The sequence below is a fragment of the Anoplopoma fimbria genome, chromosome 17 (assembly GCF_027596085.1).
Source record: "Anoplopoma fimbria isolate UVic2021 breed Golden Eagle Sablefish chromosome 17, Afim_UVic_2022, whole genome shotgun sequence".
Taxonomy (NCBI): domain Eukaryota; kingdom Metazoa; phylum Chordata; class Actinopteri; order Perciformes; family Anoplopomatidae; genus Anoplopoma; species Anoplopoma fimbria.
This window is the reverse complement of record NC_072465.1, coordinates 8,221,863-8,239,068: the sequence shown is the minus strand read 5'-3', so window position 1 is coordinate 8,239,068 and position 17,206 is coordinate 8,221,863. Positions and strand designations below refer to the sequence as shown.

General features: G+C 40.6%; 1 protein-coding gene across 1 annotated transcript in view; it reads right to left on the bottom strand.

Annotated features, from left to right (window-relative positions):
- Positions 1 to 12,640: 12,640 nt before the first annotated feature.
- Positions 12,641 to 17,206, bottom strand: part of chl1b (cell adhesion molecule L1-like b) — a 68,079-nt gene continuing 63,513 nt past the window's right edge. Inside the window, exons 25-26 of the mRNA XM_054616370.1 lie at positions 16,704 to 16,776; positions 12,641 to 14,674 (exon numbers count right to left, since the gene is read on the bottom strand). Coding sequence (XP_054472345.1) covers positions 14,464 to 14,674; positions 16,704 to 16,776 — 284 coding nt within the window. The 3' untranslated portion in view covers positions 12,641 to 14,463. The remainder of the gene's footprint in view (positions 14,675 to 16,703; positions 16,777 to 17,206) is intronic.

Below are 17,206 nucleotides of genomic sequence, written 5' to 3'. Positions count from 1 at the left end.
ACATAGAGAGACCAATTTTTTTCAAACTTGACATCACTCTATTAAATTACCTGTAGATAATCAGGTCTTGTCCATAAGTTTTGGGGGTGTGAAATATTTCCTTTTTTACTCTTTTGTTGAAATGTTGGGAATAAAACTGACTCACTAAAAGAGCAGAGCAGGAAACCTAATATAACAATTTTAGGGACGTTGATGACGCCGTTGATCAAATCCCATGAAGTCTGCTCTCTCAACAGTAATCAGTGGCTACATCACCCTCGAGCTCGCTGGGCAGAAGAAACCCTGCTCCCAGCGCCTCGAACAAAGACCAGCAGTTTCAATATGATAGCCCTAGCGACAGTCAAAGGGCAGGAGAAACGCCGTTCTGAGCGCTTTCAACAAGGCCTGGCAGCTTCGGCATCAGGGAGGCCACATTATAGAAGAAAAGCTACAGCAAGAGCCAGCAGCTCCATCAGCGTGTTTATCCTTTAAAAGTTTATCAAACATCATCTCCAGTTTCAGTGGGTTTGGCCTGGAGGCGGGTCACCAATTACAGATCTGAAATCCCTTCTTTTTCTTCTGCCCCTTCTCCCTTTTGAGATGTTACAACTCCTTCTCTGATCTAAACGTCGACCCGTGACCAGACATTTTCTCATGGTTTAAACTGCATTGATTCATGTTATTAATTGTATTTATAACGGTGGGTTCCAGAATGCCCTAGCTTTTACCCATTATCTTTTTCAGTTAGTAATACCCAGAATATCAAAAAAGGAAATAAGGTGAAATTATTACAAGTACTTAAACTTCTTCGCCCCATGAATTACAAGTCTACGATCCTTTGAGACACTCAGTGTTCCTGCAGTGAGGGGCCTGACATGCCAATTAATCCCTATCACTATATAATTATCATGGTAACAGAGAACCAGTTGCCTATAATCTCAATACTGGAGCCAATCCCTTCGTTGAGAATTGTGCTCTCAGACCAGGCCTGATGGAATTTTTAGAGCACATATGCATATTTACAGCACTAAAATTATGTTCTGTAGGCCAATACTCACCAATTTAAAAAAATGTACTTGCATCTAATGTATTAGTATTACTTAACCATGTTTTCAGGAATAATACAAGATGAACTTCTTACTGACCCTAAATGGCTGGAGGATTTTACTTGTTGCCATAGTTTTTAATGCCTGTTATGTATCTGCCAAATGTTCATGAAGCAATAGCTGATTGTTTTGGTTTGTGTAATGCCATGTACAGTTACTGTCGACCATTCTTATATATTGAGTGCTATGTGCACTATGTATGGTTTGTCAATTCTCAAAAATCCCCAAACTCAAAAATCCCCAAATTGTTGACTTAACATAAAAAAATGAAATGTCAAGTTCACCAGTGATGAGTGTTTGTGTCAAGAAAACAAATGTTTTTGTTTTTTGTTTTGTTTTTTTATGTGATTTTGACAGTTCTGAATATTTGTGTGGACTTTACAAAAACATTTTATACCACTGATGGATTGGGGTTCAAAGTGTTTCACAGTATTTATTTGGTATCTGTATAAAACCTTGGCCTCTTGTCTGGAATTTTTAACAAAAGATGTGAGTTTGAACATGCGAAACATGCATTGGTGTTGAGAAGCTCTGGCAGAATGGAGGAAGATATTGGAGAAAGGGATGGTGTGCATGCCAAATATTTGTTGAGGGAGAGAGAAATTGGATTCTTAATGTGCATGCTAGAGATGAAACTATAAAGCCAGAGCGGCATGTTAATGTCAGGTGAAAAGGTTGCCACCGCCTGAAGACATTTTACCCTCTTTACTCTCTCTGTAACAGAGTCAAAGACAGAAAGTGAGTTTTGACAACCAGAATCTGTAAGCTGAATCCTCTGTCTGTTCGCTGCAGATTTATTATGGCCATTTGGAGGAATGTGTCAGCAAAAGTAAGGGCTTGTTTATTATTTCTTTGCTGTCTATTTTATCCACTCTTTTTTTCTCCTGAAGGTCAGAAGCAACAGAGACTAAATTGCTATGACTGTGGTGCATCGAGGCTGATCCTCTCAAAGTAGGAGGGTATTTCAAAGTGCCATGTTAGGGACTCGGCTCAGAGCTTATCCCACAAGTAACCGGTGTGAAAAATGTGGACCGAATGTTTTGAAAGACCTATTCTTGCCTCTGCGGGCCATGAAGCCTGTGGGTTGGCGGCACGAAGGAACTCACAGCAGATAACACAAGCCCTCACCTGATTGGATCAGAGTGGAGGAGCCTTCTCGGCAGCACTGCAGCAGCTGGGAGCCAGAGGGGAGGGCCATGCCGAGGCTCAGGCCACTCAGGCCAGAGAGTCATTAGTCTTACCCTGAGCTAAGACCGGGGCCCGTGGGGGAAGGCGCTCGACGCGTACCAAGCAGAGTCAGGAAAAGGCTTTTTCTGATCGATTTTACTGTGAAGCAGTTTTTGCGGCATAACATCCAGTATTAGAATTAAAAGGACCATTTTATAACCTATGTTTGGTTATAAAAAGTGGCTGTATTGTAGAAATGCTGACAAGGAAACTGCAGCAGATGAACACGGATGCTGGATTGATTTTTTTTTTTTTTTTTTCTATAAAAAGCCACAGACTGTTTTGGCTCTATACATTAGTATTTCACCTTGCTTTGTTTGACGCATCATTTTGAATTGTAGAATTGTAGTTTTTTCTCTCCTCATCTTGCCCAGCTTGGTCATTAGACCATTTACTTTTTCCCAGCATCCCTTGCTGAACTGCAATTAAACTTTTATTTGAGGAAGAGTTGCTAACGTATGCATCAAAACCCCACATACTCTAATCCGGCTATCTGCATTACACTTCCCCAGATGGCCTGTAAATTAAACAGCTAATGCCCTGAGAATCCTATGACAACAGAAACAATGTATTAACATATGTATTGCCATACACTTACATTAAGGAGTCTATTTGTCCTTTGCAGAGGACGTTGTATCCAGGGTAATAATTGTCAAACCAACAACAGTGAACCAGGATTTGCAAGAGGCATTAAAGGAAATTTGTTCAGTGCCCTCAACAGCACTTCAATAAATAATACAAGCAGCTCTGAAATTGCAGTGTTATTGAATACAAGCCGGGGGCAATTCCTGGATTACTCTTTTTTCCCCCTCTGTGTATCAGTTCACATTGCACAGAGATGGGGAGTATTTACTGTGGAGGAACTTTATGGGATTTAATCATCATTTGAACTTTTGACCTTCTCTAATCATCCACTAATGCAGCTATTACATGTCATAAATGCCATGACTGTGGTTTTGTTTTTGGCAGTGGCTTGCACCAGAGCACTGATTACCTGAAAAATTTGAAAAAATATTATTTAACATATCATGCAAACTGAAGCATGATCATACGTTACATTGTCACATTGTTTTCATTTGATTAAGTTGTAAAAGATTCTGTAATTTATGTAATTATTCCTTGTCAGCGTATTGCTTTTTTTTTTTTTTTTTTTTTACATATAAACATTTGTCATCAGCACCAACAGGAAGTATCCAGATCACTAAATTAAGGTAAACAAATGAATCACTTCCAGTTTAAAATAAGTAATTTTCTTGGAAAAAAAGTTGAAAGATGGGGAATTGCAAAACAGGTATGTATGTATGCATACGTAAGCAACACAAAGTTTAACTTTAAAGCTGCATCAATCATTATTTAAAAAAAAAAAACAACAACCATGGAATGACTAAGTCAAATGTGAAAGGTGTCGCTGCTGATCCACAGATTTATCACCACAATATCCAGCTCTATGCAACTTTTCCAGGACTTTTCAACATCTTAACTCTTTTTTGGGGGGTTTTAGGCATAAAACAAACCTCTTTTAGACCTTGTTTCCGGCTGCAACAAAAATAAACAATTTTTCAGCGCTCAGCACCAAAGGGCTGACACACAAAGTTAGCCATTAGCTGGTGAGCAGACTGGAGTGGAGCATTTAGCCGCTAAATAGCCATATATTTCCCTGTTTCCTTGTTAGAGATCAGAAAAACAGCTAAAAGAGAGGGAATATAGGACTTGCATTATACCACTCGAATTAATGCTAATGTTGCTTCGTATCTGCACTTTGTGTAAATAGGCAATTGTTTGCTAACACTATCAAGTTGAAAATATGTCAATTTGGTATCAGCTAATCCAGCTTTAAGTCTCTCTCTCACAAATACAAACTTGGATTAAGGAGTAATAAAACCAACTCTTCCGGACTCCTCCTATCGTCTGTTGGAGAGCAGGTGTCTCCTCTTTTTGCTCCTCAATGAAGTGCAGATGGAGGCGCGAACATGTGGCTAGAGATGAATAGAGAAGTGAGGTCAAACATGGAGCCACCTGGATCTGAAGATTGCCCATGCCTCACTCCCTGACCTGACAGTGTTGGGCTGTGTCCAGGGAAGGGCAGAGCAATCTGAGATGTCTAATGTAGGCCCATCTGCCATCCTCCCCGGGGTCCCCCGCTACCTTTGCCCCACCATGTGTTCCCCTGTAGCCTACATTCCCAAATCGGTGGCAGCCCACATTCAGCATCTGTCTGTGCTAGATACGTCAGTCTGTGCTCCCCCGCTCGCAGCCCCTCAACAAATACTGGAAAGATTATTCTCGCTTATTCCCACACCTCTCCAGTAAATTATCGCCTCCCCAGAAAGAAAGCACTGGGTTGCCTGAGTTTGGATTGCGCATCGTCAAGTGCTGGGCCCAGACGTTTGACATTGCTGTGTAATCATCATTACCCTCACAACTGCCTCTCGAGAAGGGTCACAAGGAAGTCAGCGCTCAAGTATCATAAAAATAACTGCTATGTAAATGCTTGGTTGTTCAAACTGCTCCTTGTCTGAAGAAGTGGATTTTAGTGCCTGTTTAGCTAAGCTCTGAAGGTTTTTAGAAAACTGTGTTCTGCGTATTACCAGTTTTATTTCTATGGTTTGTGATCTTTTTAGAAAATATACAGTGCTGTATATGATGATTTTTGTTGTTTGACCCTGAAACAGTTATTACCGTCTCCCACAGGATAAAGAGACAACTTGAATACCTACATATGATTTGTGTTAGCCTAGAGTTTGACCCTGCAATTCAAAAATCCTCTTGTCAACTAGTCTTTTCAATTTTCTGAAATAAAATGTATTATTACTTATGGAGCGTTTGACATTATTCTGGTGCCTTTCAAGAAACTGACTAGTTTCTATTTAATCCTTGAAACAAGATGATTTGTATTGAAATAATCTTACTTTCTCCCCTTTTTGGAAAAGATGAATGCTTCATAGGCTCAATTTATGGGTGTTTTTTTAGTGCAACTGAGTGTATTTTCAAGTTCCAGTGTGGTAATCTCAAGGATTCAGGTTAATGCGGGTTAACTTGGCCAAACCAAGTCTATGGTCTCACAGAAAGTAATTGCCTCATTTTTCGTGCATTCCACTGTCCATCAACATTTGTCAATTTCCGCTCGTTGCATGCATTAAGTCTTTTTAAAAAAAACATATTTTGGGTTAAAATAACTCTGGAAGGGGCGTTGCTTCAGAACACTTCAGCATATATGGAGAATTAAGTTTCCAATAAAAATGGAAAATCAATTAAGATGTACTTTGTTTTTAATGGTGCTTGTCCTTCAGTGAAATTAATATATTCCTTATAATTATTACTAAATCTTTCCAGGAAACTTCCTAAAAGATAAAGGACATAAATAAAGCCCAATGCATACTTCCTCTTCAGCTAGATAGACTTCTAAACTGTAAAATGTTTAAACTGGTGCAAAACATCCACCCATCCTCTCTAGAAGAGAGAACATTGGTATTACACCTCACCTGAGAAATAAAGCAGTCTGACAGACACGACTTCATGATTTAGTCCCGCAAATGTTCCACAATGCCACATGGATATTTGGCGAGCCCCAAAAAAAGTTTTGCTACATTTCTTTCCTACTTTTCTAAGAGTTGCTGCTCACAGGGCAAAAAATGTGTTGATGAATGAAGCTCTCATACAAAGTGAGTTGCTGACAGCTCTGGAGAACCCGGGGGACCAATTCATTTGAGGCGTGAGCGCAATACGTTGCGATCGGCCCCCTCAGATGTTCCAGACGCCTGAGCACTTTGAAAGAGTCACAGGACTGTGCTTGCACCGGAAATTTGGTGAATCGGTGCTTTGGAGCGCAGAGCCCCCGCTGCCACTGTTAGGCAGAATTTCTCATTACCCGACTGTATGAATCAGACATCCACCGGTTTGATTTGTACTTATAATTTCCGACGTAGACCACAAAAAGGCCGGTAAGTGGCTTTACGCGTCTGTCTATTAAAGAAACAGATTGTAATATGTCTGGCTTTATCAAGGAATATGAAGTCCTCTGCTATGAGGCAACGGCATGCAGACGTTTTATCACCCCTGCACTGTAAAATGATAATTGGATCCACCGTTTCCTTTTGCTTCTGTGATGTCGGCCTCGCGGCATTTTTTATTATTTTTTTGGCAACATGGGAAGAAATTTATGTGGCAGAGGAAAGGGTCCATTTTTTTCCTCTTTACTTAATGCAGCGATTCCTTTCCAGTGTGAGACCTTCGAGGCAATTCTGACGTTGATTTTTAGTCACGTATTATTTATAACTCGGATTTTGGTGAACCGCTGTCGGAGCGCTTTTCCTGGGAAAGAAAAAAAAAAGACCATTTGCATGTCATTGGAGCTCTTAAAAGTCCACCTTGTGCTTTAAGTCATTGACCCTCCCTCTCCTCTATTCATCACTGAACAAATGGCGATGCCCGTAGAGAGACTCTCGCCTCTATTACCCCCTGTGAATTCCATTAGAGGTCCGGACACACAATATAGCATTTCTCTAAGCCTTTGACATTGCCATTGTAATGGACTGGGGGTCATGGAATTATATGTAAGGTACTGTGCATAAAAGGCTGGTTGAATATCATACTGTAGGCTACTTTATGGCTTTCACATTATAGGCTAATCTTTTCACCTCCATCCCAAGTTCTCCGCTGGGGTTGTTTACCTGAATTCATCATCGTCAAGTTAATCATGTGACCCCCTTGACCCGGACGTGCCCAACATAATGTGTATGTTGGTTTGATAGTGGCATTCATATAAGTCAGCATAACCGAGGTTCACCTAGGGGATTCTTCACAAAACCTAGATGGTGGATTAAGATTTTGCAGATTTCTAGCTGTGACTCGGTTTCATGAAAGTAGTGGCACAGATATTACAAGTGCTTATGTATGTATTTTATGCCTAATTGTTATCAGCTTGCATTGAAATACCACAGGTACATATTACCATACAATGAAATACTGTTATAATTTAACAATGTGACCGTTATTATATATTTATACATACTATTTATATATGTTATTTATATTCATATGACAATTGTTATTGATATTGTAAGTTATATTGTGTTTTTTATGAAGACATATTAGGCTATTGCAGTTGACAAATAGCCATTTTTGGAATAAGTAATATCGCCAATTAAAGGCTGAGTTGCGAAGGTGTTTTCAGTGAAGACTGTAATAAGAGCACTATATACAGTCGTATATACACAAGAGTTTCTTCCTTTATGTCGTTCCCTTTTTTTATACAAATTCATAGATGATGGAGCACTCATACTCAGAGGGGCTTTACAATGCAATATAGTGTTTCTGGGGATTTTCTTTGGATGGCGTACCTGTGCAGACTGCTGGGTCCCAGCATTTACATTTTTGTGTTCTCGGGTGAATTTTTCCGGCATGTTGCTGGGAGACGAGGGGTTAGGCCTGTCAGCCATTTCTACTTACTCCGTCTGCAGATCCCCAGCCAGCAAAACAGCACATTCAACCTTCCCTATGCAAGAGTAAGGGCCTGAATAGAAATGGCATTCAGTCTTTTTTAAAGTCCTGTTTCCAGTGGCTCTACCCCACCTCTACACCTCCACCTCCTGAGAGTCAGCCCAGACAAGGCCTGTGACCTCATTGTTGACTGCACTGTCCTTCATTGCATTGCCTGTATGGAGATGGAGATGGAGATATCGAGATGGAGATGGAGATATTGAGATGGAGATGGATATGGAGATATTGAGATGGAGATAGATAGATAGATAGATAGATAGATAGATAGATAGATAGATAGATAGATAGATAGATAGATAGATATCTATCTCTAGATGGAGATCTTTTGTGTCTTTCAGGAGAAAATCAACTATCACAACTGAAAATGGTAGGACTTGGACTGAGACATTGAGATAAAAAAGAGATGGAGGAAATTGGCTCTCGCCAATTACAAGTCCTCCCATTTTCAGTTGTGATCGTTGATTTTCTCCTCTGCCAACTCGATTTGTTTTGTGTTTATGTGTGTGTATGTGTGGTCACTGCACAGACATCTGACAGTTTGTGAATTGTGTAAAACACACATCAGATAGCATCAGGATTTGTGCACGGTGTCGATGTCCTTCAGGTAATACTCACTGCGTGGCCAGACTGGCTCTTGCGCTCTGTTACGAATCTGATATTTTTATATGAACACAACATCCCCAACATGTTCTGCATCATGGACTAAAGGAGGATTTTGATGAGGCTGACATTATACATGCATCCTTCTGGAGTCCACAGACCATGTCTCTTCAGTGAAGTGCCTTCACCCTGCCACATTCAGTAGAACTTAGTGTTGACCTTGTGCTGACAGGTGCCAGGCCTATGCCTTTTAATGAATAATACTCACTGCATCAAGGTTATTGTCTGGGGGCTCCACAACAGTAAGCATGTTTCCAGACATTGCAAGACAATGTCAGACTGCACACAATCATGTGCAGTAAGACTGGAATAATGTCAAAGCTTCATTCAGAACTGTCAGATAGCTTGGATAACTATTCTACTTCTTTTGTGTCTTTCATGTCTTTCGGTTGTAGAAGGTCCTCTTTACGTATGTATGATATTTTGTATGAAGAGTTTACTAAAAAATGAAATGTTTTGTACATGAAGAACAAAAGGTTGAACCAGACTGAAAACTGAAAGGGTAGAAATAGATTGCCCTCTGAGCAACAGTTGAATAAGAATAGAAGAACAAACCAGTCGTTGGTAAAATAAAAAAATGCTTAACATTGAAATGTGCGTAGATTAAACCGGAACAAGTTCCTGCTTCTATATATACAAGCTTATTGTTGCAAGTAGGGCTGCATGTTGCTGTGGTGGCTAGCACCATCACCTCGAAGCAAGAGAGTTTCAATCCAAAAGACATGCCGCTTAGGTTAATTGATGACTCTAAATTGGCCGTAAGTGTGAATGTGAGCATGTCGGTCTTCATTGTCAGCTCTGCAATAGTCTGGCGACCTGTCCTACCTTCCCCAATGTCAGCTGGGATCGGCCCTGTGAACCTGAACAGGATAAGCCGTTAAACATAATGGATGGATGAAAGGATGTTGCAGGTGGCAAAGCTGAGCTGTCGGAGAGAGTATGTTTGCTTTTCTCATTCAGTTGATGAGTAAATGTTGGTGTCAAAGCTCAATGGGCTAAGCTAGCCAACATTGCTCATGTGTAAAGGGAATCCCTGAGTTCCTTCAGTCTCACCCAATTACATCAACACCAGCTGACCAACTGATGTAGTGCAGAAACCAGTCATACTGGAGCAAAAAAATATTAGGAGTAAGTAAATAATTAGAGCTCATAGTTGTGCATTAATAAATAGTTTGACATTTTTTGAAATACACTTTTGTTCTGCAAGTTAAATGATTGGATTGAGGTTTGTTTTAATGTCTGTATGTTAAGTAGAGCTGGAATCAGAATGTGTTTAATTAATGATAATTCATGTGAATCATCAATCTTTATTCATACATTGTGTTTTCTTATAGAACAGCAAACCCATGAATACGTAAGTGTGGAGAAGGAGGGGGAAAAAATCCTCCTTGTAAATATTTTGTGAATTATTTCTCTACCTTGTATAAAAGAAACGTGTTTCTGGCACCTTTCTTTATGACTTCATTTTTTTATATTTTATTGCAAAAAAGTTGCCATAAAAGTGCTATGTCAACTCTTTATTCAATGAGTTAAAAGAAGGAAAAAAACGTCTGAAACATGTTACATATGCAGCTCCAGTAGCGAGGCCTTTCATAGTGTGCGCACACACACACACACACACACACACACACACACACACACACACACACACACACACACACACACACACACACACACACACACACACACACACACACACACACACACACACAGACATAAAGCTAAATGCTATGATAATAAAGGGCAGGGTAAGTTATGAGCGTTAGAGACCCATTATTGCAGCGTGGATGGTACAGTGTCATTTGAGGGAGGGTCTGTCTATACACGGATTATTAACTCCTCCTAATGCTGAACCAAAGTGAGAGTGCTATAGGCTCCACCCTGTGCGCTCAGAGCAGCTCTACGTCATGTATTCAGAGCTGCTTATTTCACACTTACATGGGCCTAAGGGTGGCTCGTCTAAATAACAAAGAAAATCTTTAAACTTAATAACTTAAACTTACTTTGATGGCTATATTATGAGTTGTCAATCCAAAGAATTTACCGATGCAGATTCACTTGAAGCCAGGCGTCTGATATCTGAGTGGACCTGAGCTTTAGTTTCAACATAACTCTTGAAAACGTTTGTGGCTCCCCACAACCCTCAACAAATATCTGTAAGACATCTCATTTAGCTTGGTGGATGTCATTTTGTTGTTTTTGAAGGTTGCTGCTAATGGACGATCACTGCAGCGAAGGATGACGAAACCTCCCAGACCACCTGAGGAAGAATCCCAAGGGCCTTATTTTGAAGCTTTCAAGGGTTCTATCGACATCACATCTTCATTTACATTGTTTACACTGCAAAATCTGCAAAGCCTTTACAGTCCATAATTTTGCAACATCAACCATACATTTTGATAAGTGAAATGTACTATCTTGACTGTATCCATAAATGCTAGCATGCTTTGATTTATATGCATCTAGCCACTTGATACTATATCCCCAACTGGACGTCAAAGACTCTGGGACTCCAGGGATAATTTGATTTTTAAGGACATTTTTGTCATATTTTGTATGTTTTCTATAATCATCCTGTATTAACTATCAAGGCATGGTCTGTCATTTTAGAATTTATTTATTCCCCCCAACCAGCCGATATAATGCACCAATACTGCAGACATTGTAGCTATATGCTAGCAACGTTCAACCACTGTATCTGGGGACTGTGCTAGCATGCTGTTTTGGAAAATTGTAACTGAGTTTTAGTCAATGAAAACTGTTTGTCATCAGATTACATTCTACATTTGACTCAATGCATTCTAGCCCAAATATCACCTGTCTTTCTCCCAAACCCTAATGTTAATACTGTTAACCTTAACACAAGCTAAATGTTGCTACATCTTTTAGCCGACTCAGGCTGCTGAAGCTTAATTTCAATTTCTGTTGAACTTTAGATTTTAACAAAGAGTGGGCTCTTTGTTAAGAGTGGGATTTTGCCCCCTAGTAAAGTGACCACTTCACGAGCTAGAAGGAATTGTTACAAATACTCTTTAAATGTACGTATGGCCATGTGGGTGTTCTACTTCTGTAGACAAGTATTTCCCTTTGTCCAAACTGTATTCCTCTCGCTGTGATGTAAGGGTTAGGGTTAGGGTTCTCCACGGGGTTAGGGTTCTCCACGGAGAGCAGTAATTGGGCGGCTGTGGCGTAGTGGAGAGCAAGGTAGTTCTCCAATCAGAGGGTCGGTGGTTCGATACCCGGCTTTGGCAGTCGATGTGTCCTTGGGCAAGACACTTAACCCCAAGTTGCTCCCGAAGGCTTGCCATCGGTGTGGACTGGATGTTGCATGAATGTTAGTTAGAGTCTGATGGTGGCACCTTGCATGGTAGCCTGTCATCAGTGTGTGAATGGGTGAATGATATGTAATATACTACTGACTGTAAGTCGCTTTGGATAAAAGCGTCTGCTAAATGACTGTAATGTAATGTAATGTAATGTTATTAAGCTCCGTGAGTAGCTCCCCCCGCAACGCTGATGGCATGTGCAAAGACGTGTCCAGCTGTTCGCATTGTCGCCAAAGAGCCGAGGACCTTCAAAATGGCAACCAAGAGGGTCCATTATCAACACCTGAAGGTCGCATATGTGAAAGCTGTCATTACTCAGCAGCGGCCTGCCACAGTAGCGGCCACAGTAGCGGCGGTTAGAGGCTTCAGAGTGCGCGAGGCTGATGCGACCCACGCGGTGAGAACCCTCACAGCGACACTCACCGCTCCCTACCATCAACCATCTGACATGATTACAGCCCTCGATGCATGATCCAGTGCCTGTCTGAGCACTCTCCTTTTGGTTTCTCGTGATTCTCTCTCCGCCGTTGAGGCAATCAAACCAGAAGCTCGACTCAGACAGGGACTTGACCCCGGCGCGACTTTTGTTAAAGTCTTACCACAAACGGGAACAATTTGTCAAACATCCTCTATTTTATTTATGGGGAATGAGGACGTTTCAGCAGTAACCGCTGTCTGATATTTTGACTGCTGACTGGAGATGGAGGCAGAGATTTATCCACCCATGTATTCATCTGTGGAGACACACAAACAGAACTGTAGGTATAAAGAACATTTATAGTCTTCCATCAGTGATGGCTGGGACCAAACAGGCAGTCAGACAATGACCAGGATGTAAGAAAGTAAAGCAATTTTAATGACTTCAAATAAAACAAAACACCAATCAACATTCTTAACATGCAATGGCTGAATTTTTACAAAACATTGCAAATTATTTTCATGGTGCTAATGTTAATGCTGAGCGACAAAGTGATTGTGTTTTGAATGGCAGTATATTGGAAGTAACAGAGTAAGGCTTGTTAAGACTGATGTAACGTTGACTACAGTCTATTTCATCTCAGAACACAACCTGATTACAGTAATCTGATTACAAAAAAAAAAGTGTATACCATTAGAGGTGCTGTGCGCTTTCTTCTTAAAGGGGCACTCCACCAATTCACACATGGAAAACTTTTTATTGATCATATAGAGTACTATTTAGTGGACAAATACAGTTGTATAATGTTCTGTGGCTCTGGAGGTGCTTTGTCAAGAAAACTGATGATGATGTCACAGTGATGTCACTGGGGTTATCTCCATTTGGACCGCAAATTACTGCGTTACAAACAGGGGGCAGGGAATTCGAAAGGCTTGGGTGTTTATCCGACAAGTTGAATTATGGGAAGTGTAGGATCTAGTTTTTTGTCCCAAACTAGGGGCCGCTTCCTCTTTTACCATTTCAATAAAAAACATATCTCAGTGCAGGTCCTCCAAACATTATTGGAGTACAATACTAAAAAGCTCCAGAACTGCTTTAAAGGAATAGTTTGATGATTTGGGAAATATTATTATCATGCTTATGGATTTGTAGACAGATTTTCTATCCTTTGGGATGACGGTTTCCAGTTATGCTAGGATAAGCTAACCGGCTGCTAGCCGTAAATTCATATTTACCGTACAAACATGTGAGAAGCGAATAGACATATTTCCCAAATTGTCAAATTATTTCTCAGAACCCAACATTACTCTTCAGTATTCAGAGCAACTTCATTTAACATACCGGCTATCGGCAACAGTGGCATTGTAAAATATTCTGTCTATAAACTGGATTCAAATGTAATGGTGCTTTAATACAAATTCGGATATAAAAGTGATCAACTGGATTACACAACAATTTCTAATAAACAGATAAATAATAATGTAAAATGGGTTACATTTTTGAATATCTTCCGTATCTGGTTTGGCAGTGTACGGAGCTGTTTACAGTAAGCACAGACTGAGGCCCGTCATTTATTCTGTCAGAAGAAAAAATGAAATGTAGCTATTATGTGTAGTAGCATTTATATCCATCTAACATCACAGGGAGATTGATGACTCGCTGTTTGTGATATGTAAATGTCCTTGTTATTTTGTCGGGTACAGAACCACTGGATAGAATAAGTTAATAAGCTTCCTTTTATATACATCTTCCATCATATTTAATGAATCCATTTAGAATATAAAAGGTCAGTAATAGTCAGCTGCAATTGAAAAATATCAACTTGATATTCCCACTTATCTGAGAGGCAAAGCTGCATATAATGATGTGCAGTGGAGAGTGAAATGTTCCTAACATTTGTACAAACAGTACCGCAGCTGAAGTAATGGAGAACAAAATAAAATAAAATCAGAGCCCTCTACATTTTTTTTGTGTAATAATAATTATAAAAAAAGACACTCCGCACATACAATATACACTATATATACACATTATTTAGTAATGGTCATCCTGTTGCGACTTGACAAAAACAGAGCTGTATAAAATGAGGGTGGCAGTGTGCAGTCGGCAATGACGCATTACATTTGACACCAAATGTGTGTGCTCGGTATGGATCGTGTCTGTTTTCCACTTTAATTTGTTTCCCCCCAGAAGGGTTTGATGAGAACGTTGTCCGGGACACGATGGAGGGGAATGGCGGCTCCTCTCCTCACGCCGGGGTCTGGATGGTGGTGGTGGCTTTGATCTCGGCGGACGCCCTCTTCTCCTTGCGCCCGGCGTACTGGCCGATGAAGGAGCCGTCCTCGTTGAACTGGACGTCCTCGTCGCCGTAGTCCACCAGGCTGTCCCCGCTGTCCCCGGCTTTGATCTCTCTGCTCAGCGAGTGCTGGCTGCCCTTCAGTGGCTTCTCGTCGTTGTCACTGCGAGAGAGAGAGAGAGAGAGAGAGAGAGAGAGGGGCGCAGTGGATTTAGAATCACCTCATTTCACCCATGGCTTCACTCTATGGTTTATTGGGGAGGACGGGAGGATGGGGGGGAGGAGGAGGAGGAGGAGGACGGGGCTCAAGCTATCACTGCCTCTACCATGAGCCTCTGTGACTGACATTGAAGTAAGTATCTCTGGCTGACCAATGAGAAATAATCACACAGACCCTGAGACAATATTAATCCTAAAACTATACGTGCATGAATGCATTTGTTGAAGTGATGATGAAGAGACATGAGATATTGAAGGGGACATTAAACGATTGCTGATTTTTGAAGCTGAACGTTCTTTCGATCTGTGATGCATCTTAATGGCCAGACTATTACACGCTAAACACACTTTTATATGATTAGTTTAACAAGTAAGTAACTTTATTTCCTGACATTATAGCCTTTGAAATGACATGCACCAGCTTTTCGTATAGTCAAATCTATCCTATTTAAATCCTAAGTATTTGCCAAGTGGAAATTTAGGTGCATATAAGTACTCATTCAAACTCATGTATTCCCCTACATATATTTATTATTAGCACCACTGATACAATTTTAAATTCTCATTATCTTCTCCTCTCGTGTTTCGCCCAGATTTAAGCTCTCCAAACACAGAACAGAGGAGAGTCAGCTGAAGTTAAGATTCTTGTTACTAATAGGTTTGGTAGTTGGATTGGTCGACATGCTAACATGCTGAAGGAGTCAGTGTTTTTATGTTCTCTGTGAAGTTTGCTGTGAATGGTGCAGTATGGAGGGAGCGCTGCATCAGACTCTGTTGAAAAGAAATAGCTTTTTAAATGCTACACTGCTTGTCAGAAACCGATCACAAGGTAATTTAATTGACAGTTTGGCCTTGTGTTTTCTGATTCCTTGGGTTTAGCCTATTAATTGCATGTCAGTCATAATTTTGTTTTAATAAAAACTCCGGCTCCTGGCATTTGCACCTGGTGTTTTTCGACTCTAAAAGTGACACATTTTCCTTTTTAAATGAGTGCTGTAATGGATCACATTTAAGCTGATGTGAAGAGTGGTTCATGTGGATTTCCAAAAGCATTTATCTTATTATTATATGTGAAAGTATTCATGACAAAAACATAATTTCTAAAAAATATATTGACGTGCAAATTATGCCGCACAATAAAAACTGCCCACGCTGTGTAAAAGCCTTAAGGCAGGAAGTATCAAGCCAGAGTGCCACCTTGCCCAATCAAGATGTGCAACTTGTACAGACATTCGATTAATATATGGATTTTCATTTCTCACTCTCGCAAAAAAGCACATATTCCAAAAGGTTGAACTGTTTTAACTTTATAAGGAACACGACCACAGTAAACCGCTAGTCTGAAACTAGCTAGTAGCTAAAAGAAGTTAGGAGGGAGTTTAAACAGAAACAAAAGCTGGTGCAAGCAGCTCCTGGAGTCGACATGATGGAGTATAAATCCCGTCACACTGAGCCGCTTCTGACTTCACCGCATCAGCGTTTGTTGAGCTGTGTGGATCCCACTGATTGGAGAATTACACCGGGACCCAAACACATCACTGCCCTTGGAGATGAGCTGCTTTCAATTACACTGATTGGTTTTAGCCTCCCACTGCTGTGCTAAAGCAGCCTGTGTTTAGCTCCTTATGGACAGAAAAAAACGTTGATGCAATGTCTATCACAAACAACAACACAACACCGTATCTAAGGGCACATATAAAGGGATGCTACCACTCGGACAACACCGATGTGTAAACAGCTCAGGGATGCCTCCGCTGTTTATCACATACTTTACAGTTACTCGGGCCATCAAATGTCTCGAGCAGAAGAAGAAGTGTAAGTCTCCGCCTGCACCTCATGCAGGCTGGGTTGTCTTGTTTGGCGAGAGCAGAGAGAACAACGGAGAAAAGAGGACAGCAGAGGAGGATTGCATACACTGTTGCACGTGAATTGCAGTGAGGTGGTGAAATAGTGCTCCGGGGGGCTCCGCTTACCTGTATTCACAAAATGTGTCGTCATTCATGCCCTGGGACTCCACGTCTGGGTGAAGGTCCTCTTTTTCTTTCACTGCTCACAAAATGAAAAGAAGATATCAGTGATTTCCCCCTAGAGATGGCTGCCAATGAAGTTTCAGTCTCGGTCTCCGATTCCCTGCACTTATTCACTGAATGAAAGAGCTCTGCAAGCCTTGGAAAAGGATTGCAACGTTTCAATAAATTCAAAAACATCTAATATCTGTAATTATAAATCAAATTAAAAATCAAAATCAAGCTTTGTCGTGAACAAACTGTTTCTTTTTTTTATATGAATCCATACAGTAGGCAATAAAAAGTATACTTCTGTGTGATGTAACAGGGGGGAAAAAGAAACGCTAGGGAATGAAAGAAAAGCTTGTCGGAGCTGTGGGTGATAATGAGAACTTAATGAGAAAACAAAGGACAGAGCTGCGTCTTGTTCTTTTTTTTTTTCTGCTGACGAGTGAAGCGATCGCTGCACA